Genomic DNA, 10,476 nt, shown 5'->3' on the forward strand with positions numbered 1-10,476 from the left:
GGGATTTTCCAGCTGATCCAGCCCCCGCAGAGCACGTCCTGCTCTGCTCACAGCTGAGCCCATCAGCCTCCAGGGAGCCAGGAGAGATGGGGCTGGTGAAACCCTGCTGAAAGCAAACTGGAAAGCATCCCCGGCAACGACCTTGCCTGAACACAAGCAGCTTGAGTTGGGAGAGCAGAGCTAAAGGATGTGAGTCACATCTGGGACGTGGCCATGAAGGACAGATGTGTTCTCTCACTGTCCGGAGCTCTGTCTGCACATGCAGTGGCTCCAGCTCATCTCTCAGCCACCCCAAAGCAGGAGCGATGGGTCCCTGCAAGGCAGACCAGGGACATTTGTGCTCCTGAAAGGAAGAAATAATATACTATATATATATTAAAAGAGGTCATTTTCCTGTATGAGAGCTTCCCAGTTTCTACTGCAAACCCTCCCCAGAAGGACCTTTGTTGGACTTCAGCCCTCTGAGCCTCGGAAGTTGTGTCTGCAGAGGGGATGCTGGCACAGACAGCACAAGGACTCATCCACGATCCTCTAACAGGGCGGTTTGTGGGGATGACACACAAGGCTGCATCATCCCGACCGGCGCACGCCGTCCCTATATCTATAGAGGAGCAAACGGGAGCGCCTCTGCCTGGATTTCCCCGCTCACAACAGCGGGCAGCAGCATCCAGAGCTGCATTTCGCTTTGCAGACACACGGTGGGGCCGCGAAACCGAGTTCTATTGCACCCGGGTCCGACCTGCCTCCCTCCGGGTGCGACACAGGGGTGGTGTCCCTTTAGAGCTACCCGAGTCGGAGCGATGATCCGCATTGCGATACCCACCAGCATCCCCCCAGGGGACAGGCAGCCTGTATGGCCCTGTACCCTCCTGATGGAGTCAGAGCATCTCCTGCCCCACACCACTGGTCCCCCAGCAATCACAGCCACCTACTGACTGCAGGGGCTCCCCTCCCTCTCGCCATCAAATTAAGGCTGTTATTGAGTGATGAACATCTGAAAAAGGCGCTGACAGAGGAACAAAAGGTGGCTAAGGGTCGGCTGTAACCACACCTCCACCACCAACTCCTTCTGTTCTAAACAGATATTGCTCCCAGGTGCTGTGACAACAGGGAGATCCTTGACAGAGATACAATAAAACCCTCAGAGCCTGGGAAGCAAACGCTCTCTTATCCTTGGAGAAAGGGAGGTGGGGATAAGGCTGTTTGCTATGCTCAGAGCAACCCTTAACACAACCATTACCTGCATGAGTTAATCAGCCCACACCCATGTTTTCCTAAGCAGAACCCCCAGATAAGACATCTCAGCACAGGTGGGGACATAGGGACTGAATTCATCCATTCCTGTGCCCCGTTTCTGCAGGAATTAGGCCTGAAGGACCCCCCCAATGAATGTTCCTATGGACTGTGTGCCCTCCAGGGCAGGGACACAGCATGGCCATACAGAGACCCCATGGATGTGGGCTCCTACCCCCCCACTCCATTAAGCATCCAGCCCTGAAACATCTCAGATCCCAGGATGGATGAACCCAGAGCGCAATGGACATGAGGGGGGACAGAGGGGAATCATAGGGAGAGTGTTTGGTTTATTTGTTTATTTTTTAGAAAAATACACATGCAAATAATATACTCTTTAGGTTTAGGGGGAGGGAAGAGGGGAGTAGGAGATAAACGCAGCAGGAATGAGGAGAGAGCTCCTCTCCATCCATCACACACAAAGTGCAAACCGGCAGTGCCCCCCCCCCAAGCAAACAGAACTGGGAAGGGCTCTGCCTCGGGGACCTGCTCTGCTATTTCTCTTATGGGATACACGGGGAAACCTCCACTCTGGGGGCAGTGATGTCCCAATGTCCTGCAGTTGCTGTACCAAGGAGCGCATCAGGACCTGCATCAGAACCTGCTTGGCTGCATAGCTGGGGCTGCAGAGTGGGAGCAGCAACCACTCTTTATTTTTCAGCTTGCTTTTTTCTTGCCTTTTTGGTTGGTTGGTTCTTGTTTAAGTGACAAAACACACCGCTGGGTCTTGTCTGCTCTGGAAATACGCACAAGAGGCTCCTGCGAGGGATATAGGGCTGTTGGCTCCTATTTCTATGGGCTGCCCATGGTGCAGCTCTGAAGTCTGGCGGATGGTCATGCGGGTGTATGGCAGCTCCACACGTGTGTGTTTGGGTGGTTTCAAGCAGCCCAGCTTTGTTCTGGGGGGCAGGTTTGCCCTCCCCCACCTGCTCTGGTTGCCATCTCGCCGTGCCGCTACTCGGTGGCCATCTGCTCAATGTGGTCGCTGAGCAGCTTGTATTGCTCTGCAAGGGGAGAAGTACATAGAAAGTGGTACATAGGCCGGGATGAAGCATCCCAGTGGGGGTGATGTGTATCAACCCCCCCCAGCCCCACCTTCATCCAAATTGCCAATGGTCGCCTGCTTCTTGAGGAAGTCGCTGCAGAGCTTCTTGGTGAGGCCAAACGCCAACATGTTGTGGATGAAGGTGCTGAGGAAGGACAGAGGGTGGGCACTTGGTGAGGGCAGGGCCAAATGGTCCTTCCTCCTCCTCCCCACCTTCCTCTTCCTCCCCACTGCCCTTTGCAGCAGGTGATGCTCAAGTGTGAGACGCTGTAGAGCTGGGATTTACAAGCAAAAGGGCAGAAGCAAGTCCCATAGAAAAGCACTGGGGATACTCTGCCCATTTCCCCAGCAGAGGGGACATCCCAAGCACGGCACGTGGGATCCCAGCACTCCCAGCTCACCCCAGCTGCCCAAAGGTGATGTTCTCATTGAAGCGCAGGCTGTCGTCCCTCTCCTCCTGTGTCATATGGCACCACTTCTCCCTGCAAGGCACAAGCACACCTGGCATCACCAAACCCCCCCCAGCAAAAGGTAACCTGGGATAAATGTCTTCTACCACCAAGAAACAGCCCTGATTTCACACCTGACCTTCAGAGCCCTCCTTATAGCAAGGGGATATAAGCTCACAGCTCTTGGGGATGCCCATCCCCACCTCCAGACACTTCCCTGCCTGCTGCATAGGGACCTGCATCTCCTGGAGCCCCCAGCCATGCAGGAGGGCTCTCCTTCCCCTCCCGAACCCCAAACCAAAGCCACATCCCCAGTTCACAGCTCTGCACTCAAGGATCCCCCAGCTCCCCCCCATTCCTTTCCCCAGCAGTGTGACCAGTGCACAGCCTGAAGGATGGGGCTCAAAACTCAGTGCAACCAGATCTAGATGGTAGCATGTGTCCCACTCATGGGACTTGGGGAATAAAGTCACACTGGGCAGGACTGAAGTGTCACCGCAGTGGTGCACAGTGCTGGGGTGGTGCCAAGGGGAGCTCAGTGCATGCACACCACAGTAAGTGCAGCTCCAGAATGAAGCCAGCCCCCTTCTAAGAGTTCACAGCCAAGGAAAGGCAAGGAGAAAGGGGGAGAGGAAGAAGAGATATATCCATATGGAGGAGAAGGAAGAGGAGAAGAGCGGGGGTGCAGGGCGAGCGGGAAGCGATGCTGGGCAGGGATCAGGGAGGTTAGTTCTGATCCATAGAGCTGAAACATGGAAAGGATGAGAGCTCCAAAGCACCCAAAACAAATTTGCTGTGCTGCTGGCTGGGTGTGGGAGCTCTGAGCTCTGCCCAGACCCTTGAGCTCAGTGGGAGTAGATGCAGGACTTGCTCCTTCCTTCCCTCCTGCTGCAGGGTGATGCTCCATCCAAGCACAACGAAGTTATCCTTACCCATGAGGATGATTTATGGCCAAGGCTCAACGAACCCTGAGCTCTGGGTCAGACCCTCAGCTGGAGGGGTTTGCTCTGCAGTCAGACACACCGTGCTCCTGCAGTTTGGAGCATACCCAGATCCCAGCACCACCGACCCATTCGGGGCTTTGCAGCTGGGAGGATTCACTTGTAATTATAACACAGCCCCTCTTTGCAGCTTGCTTTGTATATAGGGGTGGCAACGTAGATGCAACAAAACCAGATTGCAGATGTTCCAACTGCAAATTGCTCTTTCCAGCAACAACCAGCAGCAGTGAGCAGGAAGGATAGAATGGAGTGATGCCTTCTGCACAGACAGACCCACTTCATGCCCCAAACCTGCCCAGGACACAACCCCATCCCCCAGCAGCTGGGTATCCCATTCCCACTGCATCATGCTGCAGCAGGCTGGGCTTCTTTCAAAGCAGCATTAACAGGAGAGAAACCCATTCATTTGCAGGAGCTCTGCGTGATGCACAGTGCAGCAATGCTCCCTGGTGCAGCAATGCAATGCACACGTGAGGCCCCCAGGCAGAGTGTGGGGCTGAAGGGACCCCTGGTAGGTGATGTGAGGGAGGGATGCGGACAGACACACACCTCTTCTCCTCTTCCTCCCCAACGTTCCCTCTGGAGCGGCAGCAGACACGGGGCCGACAAAAGTGGCACAGGGACAGATCATGCAAGAGAGGTGGATGGAGAGAGAAGGGGGGAGAAGGACGGACCAGAGGAGGTTGTTAAGAGGCAGAGAGAGGGAAAAGAGAGAGAAAAAGAGGAATTTAGTGACACCGCCTCCCCCCCCCCCCCCCCCCCCCCCTCCCCACTCTCCCTCCCCACGAGATGCTGGGAGCGTTTGTTAGTCAGGCTCAGCCATCAGAGTAATTGGGAACGGCACCCGGAGCGGAGAGCAGCTGCCGGTGGCTCATGTCCTTGTGAGACATTTGCTGCTGCTAATTTGGGGCTTAATCAAAGCCAACGCAGTTACAGCGGCCTGGCTGCCCATGAGTGACGATGACGATGCGAAATAAGCAGGGAAACCTTTATGCTCCTTGAATGGAAAGGAGGAAGGTCATACCTGGTGGTGGGGGAGCGCTTCCTGCGCTCGCAGTGCACTGCGTCGAAGAAGGCGGCGTTCCAGAAGCGCAGGTTGTGCCTATAGGGCAGGGATGTGGGTCAGTGGTTGTCCCCCCCTTGTGCCTCCCATACCAGCATCCCACAGGCTGGGAGGTGACTCAATGGGTCTGACACATGTGGCTCAATGGGGGAAAATGAGGGCTTCATGCTCCATCCCACCAGTGTATGTGTGGGGGGGGGTCCTATGCTGCCCACTCTCCACCCCACCCCAAACCTCATACAGTTATGGGGGCAAGTGGGCAAACCCCAGCAGGACCCAGTTTGCCCAGCGTTACCAGATGGGCTGCTGCTTGAGGTGCATGTACAAGTAGATCTTCTCTCCTTTCTTCTCCTCCTCTGGGCTCTGCATGGAAACTGAGGGGACACATGGTGATATTTGGGCACAGAGAGCTCAAGAGGAAAGCACCAGCCTTCCCTCTGCTCCCCCCAACCCCTCAGCTCCAGCACTGCTTCCACCCCATGCTCTTTCCCCACGGATTCCTTTGCCATGCCTGAATCAGCAATGCTGGCTCCACTCACCCGTCTTCTTCAGCTTCTCCTTTGCTTTGTCCTCACCTTCGCTGTGGCACAGAAATCAGTGTTAGCTCCCAACAAGTGACAGCCAGAACAACACCACCCAGGCCCCTTGGCAAAGGAAATCCCCTGTGAATCATTGCTCCTGTGCCACCATCCCCAGAGCCAGAAAGGCAGACAGGAGATGTTGGTGCCCATCCCATCCCATCCCATCCCATCCCATCCCATCCCATCCCATCCCACATAGAAGACCACAGAGTAGTGGCAGCATCTCCTTGAACCAGGTATCACCACCCCAAGGGACACAGGACTCCCATGTCATCACCACTTCCCATGGTCATTATAACCCCACGTCTTCTATATCCCTACACCCAGGTGTCTCCTGGCACCATCAGCCCTCCCTGCCCACCCAACACAGAGGTACCCACTCGCTCTTTTTGGCTGCAGGACCCTTCAGTTTGGTCTCCAGGCCCCCGAAGAAGCCCTTGACATTCTCTGTCTTGGCTGATGTGTTTTTCAGCAGCCTCTCTGCAATGTCCTTCTTCTCTGCCAACCAGCTGTTGGCCGACTTCAGGTATGAGTCAATGCTGCCCGTGGGCTTCTCCTTGGCTTCCAAGGGCAGCACGTGGGTCTTCCCTGTGGGTGATACCCCAAGAGCTCAGCCCCCTGTGGCTCAGCTCTGAGCAGCGTTAGAAAGACAAGGAGCCAGACAAAAACCCTCCCCATCCCAATTCTTGTGGGTTTTGGATAGGAAATCCAGCCTGCCACGGGGATGTGACCTCCACACAACAGGGAATGAGGTGTTTCTGATGTCCCCAGAGCTGGGGAACATCTGGAGATCACCACATACCCCCAGCAAGAAGGATGGACAACCCAACCCAGCAAGGTTTGCATGGCTCCAACAAGGTCTGCATAGCTCCAACACCAAGCTCAGAGCCTTCCCATCACCCTCTCCACACCCAGCACCTGCAATGCAGAGCACTTCACCCCCAGCACAAGGTGCAGGTGCCCCCTTACCAATGTAGTAGTACGTGAAACACATGGTCATGAGGTTCTTGGCAGGGCTGAAATCATCCATCTGGTGACACCTGATTTGGGGAGGGCTCAGTGAGGACCCCAGCAGAGCAGAATCATGCTCACAGCAGCAGCAAAGCAAACCCTCCAGCACTTACTCAAACAGCACCAGGGCGAAGGATTGCATCAGGCGGTAGAAGGTCTGCTCCGACACACACTTGGAGTTGCAGCGCTGCAGGCACCAAACCCAGGGCTTGTGTTATTGGGGAATTCTCTCTGGCATCACAGCTGTTGTATAACAGCACTGAGATGCCCTTGGTGCTCCCATCCCATGCATCCCGCTGTCCTACAGCACGGCTCCATCTGCCATCCCCCATTGCAGGCACTCACCTGTGCGCTCACGTATCTGGCGAACCACTCTCTGCCCTTCCCGTCCTCACCGCTGCACAGCTCCCCAAACCTCGCCTTCTCCTCCTGCTCCAGATCCTCTCTGCAATGAAATCATACACCGTTACAGCTGAGGCTTCCCTTACGGCTGCTGGATGGAGCGGTGCTGGCAGCAGGGATGATACATAGGGGATGCTGTGGGCGCATCCTTTTGGATGCCGCCTTTTGGACCCTCCACCTCCCACTGCTCAGAAAGGGGGAAGGAAAAGGGAGAAGCAGCAGCAGGAGCTGAGCAGCCAAGACAGGCTTCCAGCCCCAGCCCCAATGTTATCCATCACTCTCAGGCTGCTCACCCCCCAGTGAAGATCTTCTCCACGTAGTGCCGCACAAAGTCCCTGCGTTCAGCTGCTGCCTCATCCCTGGCTGACCCAGTGCTGTGGTTGGAGGAGAAGGATTCAGCTGAGGAGGAGCGGCGGTGGCCCCAATGTGCAGGGGATTCACCCATGTCGTTCTCGCTGTCTGCAGACTCAGTGGCATCGCTCTCCTCTGCTGTCACCTCCTCCAGGTGCCCGTTGTCACTGGGTTCAGCTGGAGGAGAGGGCTCTGAGGGGGCGTGGGTGGGAGCTTCAGTGCTGAAGTCGATGAGGTTCCCAACGGGCACATCTGGGGGGGCCTCCATGGCTCTGTGTGTGGGGTGCGGTGTTCTGGTGGGTCCCTCACCGCACCATCAGGAACCAGGGAGAAGGGGATGGCTACAGCAGGTGGGGCTGTGTGATGGAGAACAAGCTGTCATGGGGCATCTGGAAGACAGGGGAAAGACAGGGTGGCATCAGTGCCCGCATGGTGCCCATCAGCAGTTGCATGGGGTGGGCACACCGGGCTGCTTCCCATCAGATACATCAAAGCCACTCAGAGCTGGAATGCTTTATGTGTCCTTCAAGAGGGTTTCTCATCCCTTAGCCCACTCTGTGTGCCACATTTGGGATCTGACATCTCCCATCCTGATGGGTGATGCTGTTCTGCATGTCACTGTCCCCAAATCTCATCTCTGGTGACTCATCCCCCTCCGTGACACCAGCACCGTGTCCCCCTTTGAACCCAAGTCCTGACAGAGCCCCAAGGACGCTGCTGCAGGCACCAGGATCACCAGGCAGCTCAGCATCCAGCAGCTGCAGTGCAGAGGGATGCTGAACGCTCCCAGCTGGCTGTGTGCCCTCTGCAGGGCTCCATCCATCCCAACCCAGTTTGTCCCCAAGCATCCCAGGCTGTGCCAGAGCTGGATGCAAGCCACGATGCACACTATGGACCTGCAGCCAGCAGTGCTATGCAGCACAGGCTCCTCCTGCAGCTCTGCCTTGCTTTCTCCCTGCACCACCAAGCAGAGGGGTGTCCCCCAGCCCTGTCCCATATGCCCTGCCCTACAACGCAGCATCCACCGAGTCATCATGCACAGTAAATGATACTCCAGGAGAGAAGCTTTGGGATTCAAGACCCCAAAACTCACAATGGGAATCTGCCAGCTCAGCAGAACCCTGGCCAAGGCTGAAGGCAGAGTGAGGAGATGTGTTCTGCTTGCAGGTGGCCAAAAAGGCTTTAACCACCTGCTCACCAGCTCGTGGTTAAGCACTGTTAGAGAGCAGAGGCCACAGAAGCTGCTTTAGGCACTGCTTATGCCAGCCATGGGCATCCCCTTGAGCACCCAGTGCTTCTATATTCCCTATGGGCAGGCAGACAATAAATCAGTGCTGGAGGGTGACAGCCAGGGAACGCTGCTAACCAGGACTTGGCTCACATAGAGCCAGCCTTGAGAACTGCTCCTCTTCAGCAGGAAAATATAAGGGGGGGAGAGGGGGGGGGGATGTCACACGGCCTGCTCAGCTTTATGGAGGGGAAGGAAAAGGAGGAGCTTTCCTGAGAGGAAAGGAAGCACTGCAAGGGCCTGGGGTGGGGGGTTACAGCTTTGGGAAATGGGAACTGGAAGGGGAATGGAGCAGAGAGAGCCCCCCAGCATCATAACCCCACCCCAGCATCGTAACCTCAGCTTTAACCATCACAGTGCTGTGCATGGGGCTGCAAGGGTGCACTGCTCTGATCTCTGCCTTCTGGGCACCCATAGACTCAGCAGCTCCATAGGAGACCCAGCCCATCTCCCTGCCCTAGGAAAGGCAGAACGAAACCTTCTGGCCATGCATTGCTCAGCCCTGGCACCGCTCCACAATGCAGCCATATCCCTTCTGCTCTCAGCTCCCAGCCCTCAGCTTTGCATTGCTCTGCACGGGGTGTCCCAAAGGTGCACAAAGGCACAAAGCTGTTCTCCTGCCAAGGATTGCTCGGTGCACAGCAGGGAACAGCCTGTTTGCACCGTGGGAACTGGTCGGTCCTGTCCCCGCTGACCCCTCCCGTAGCACCAAGCAAACAACGGGACACTCACCTCTATCCAACACAGCAGCCCTGCTAAGCTGGGTGTCCTGCACCCACCTATGGTGGCTTTGAGCACCCACCAACCTCCAGCCTCAGACAGAGCAGGGATGATAAGAGCTGCTCCCAATGTCCTTGTCCCCACGCTGACAGCAGAGCCACGCTCTGTTCAATCCGGGTTTAACCCAGCCGTGTCCTTGCTGACTCCACATACCCCTGTGCTGGGATATCCCAACCCTCACAGCGTAATAAAAGCAAGCTGGGGCTGTTTGCTTCATTTTAACCCCCCACCTCCAGGTGCTGCAATGCTCAGCTGAGGGCTGAGACCTCCCGCATTCAATGCATGCCAGTTGGGTCCAGCACAGAGCATGAGGACAGGGGAGGCTGCAGGCAAACTATGGCCCACCCCTCAACCTGGCTGTCCCCCCACAGCCTTTAAACCTCAGCCTTTAGAAGGAGCCCTACGCCTTGTGCCCACCCTACAGAGCTTATGACAGGGCACACAGAAGAAGATGGACGGATGAATCCCCCACCCACAGCCTGCCCTCAATTGGGGTCTCACCCCGGCTCCCCCCCCCACTTTACACCCCCCCCTCCCCCCTACAAGTTCTTTACCTGCACCCAGCGGCCGCCACGTCGCTTCTCTCGGGGACGGACGGACGGACAGACGGATGGATGGAAGGATGGAAGGAAGGATGGATGGATGGATGACAACAACACGATCCCTCCCTCCGGAGCTCACGTCCCCCCTCCTTTCCCCCCTCCCCTCTGCCCACGCAGACACGCACACGGCGCACAGCAGCTGCTGCGCTGGGAGGAAGAGGAAGGAAAAAGGCTTTTGTGCTATTTCGCCACGCTTGGCGGCTCCCCCCCCTCCCCTCAACCCCCTCCCACCCCCTTACCAACCCCCCCCCGCACAACCCGGCTCTGAGTTATGATGCAAAACCCCTCCCCGTCCAAGAGGGTTTTCCCAGCTTTCTTCCGCCTCCTTTGGTTATTTTGGGAGCCCCGATCGCGTTACCTGCGTTGATCTGGGAATAAAAAAGAGCGATCAGAATGGGAAAGAGAAAATAACCCAAAGCGGGGGGGGGGAAGGGGGCGGGCACAGCGAGATATGAGGACAGGGACAAGCACGGGGCTCCATCGGCAACGTGAGACCCATAGAGGGATGGCCCCAATGGGATGTCGCATAGCCGGGGTGGGGATTTGGGGTGTTTTTGAAGCCCTGTGTGCCAGCACATCACCAAGGATCCCATTTAACCCCCCCCTATTT

The 10,476-nt window shown here is 56.5% G+C and overlaps 1 protein-coding gene across 6 annotated transcripts; it reads right to left on the bottom strand.

Annotated features, from left to right (window-relative positions):
• Positions 1 to 1,577: 1,577 nt before the first annotated feature.
• KIAA0513 (KIAA0513 ortholog) lies at positions 1,578 to 10,275 on the bottom strand. Of its 6 annotated transcripts, none has more exons than XM_032447104.2 (13): positions 10,225 to 10,275; positions 7,139 to 7,585; positions 6,789 to 6,888; positions 6,557 to 6,630; positions 6,402 to 6,472; positions 5,813 to 6,020; positions 5,391 to 5,431; positions 5,147 to 5,225; positions 4,813 to 4,890; positions 4,338 to 4,367; positions 2,740 to 2,820; positions 2,389 to 2,483; positions 1,578 to 2,297 (listed from the first exon to the last, which is right to left on the bottom strand). In XM_032447104.2, exons 2-13 carry the CDS (start codon positions 7,462 to 7,464, stop codon positions 2,248 to 2,250), a joined length of 1,233 nt encoding a protein of 410 aa, XP_032302995.2. In that variant the 5' UTR covers positions 7,465 to 7,585; positions 10,225 to 10,275; the 3' UTR covers positions 1,578 to 2,247. The 6 variants fall into 6 exon arrangements, with proteins under 6 accessions (XP_032302995.2, XP_015729701.2, XP_015729702.2 ...); XM_015874215.3 differs by lacking the exon at positions 10,225 to 10,275 and adding an exon at positions 9,819 to 9,921; XM_015874216.3 differs by lacking the exon at positions 10,225 to 10,275 and adding an exon at positions 9,217 to 9,668.
• Positions 10,276 to 10,476: the final 201 nt, after the last annotated feature.

This window comes from Coturnix japonica, chromosome 6, assembly GCF_054131305.1.
Source record: "Coturnix japonica strain WE chromosome 6, WE-NBRP24, whole genome shotgun sequence".
In the NCBI taxonomy this organism is placed as follows: Eukaryota; Metazoa; Chordata; class Aves; order Galliformes; family Phasianidae; genus Coturnix; species Coturnix japonica.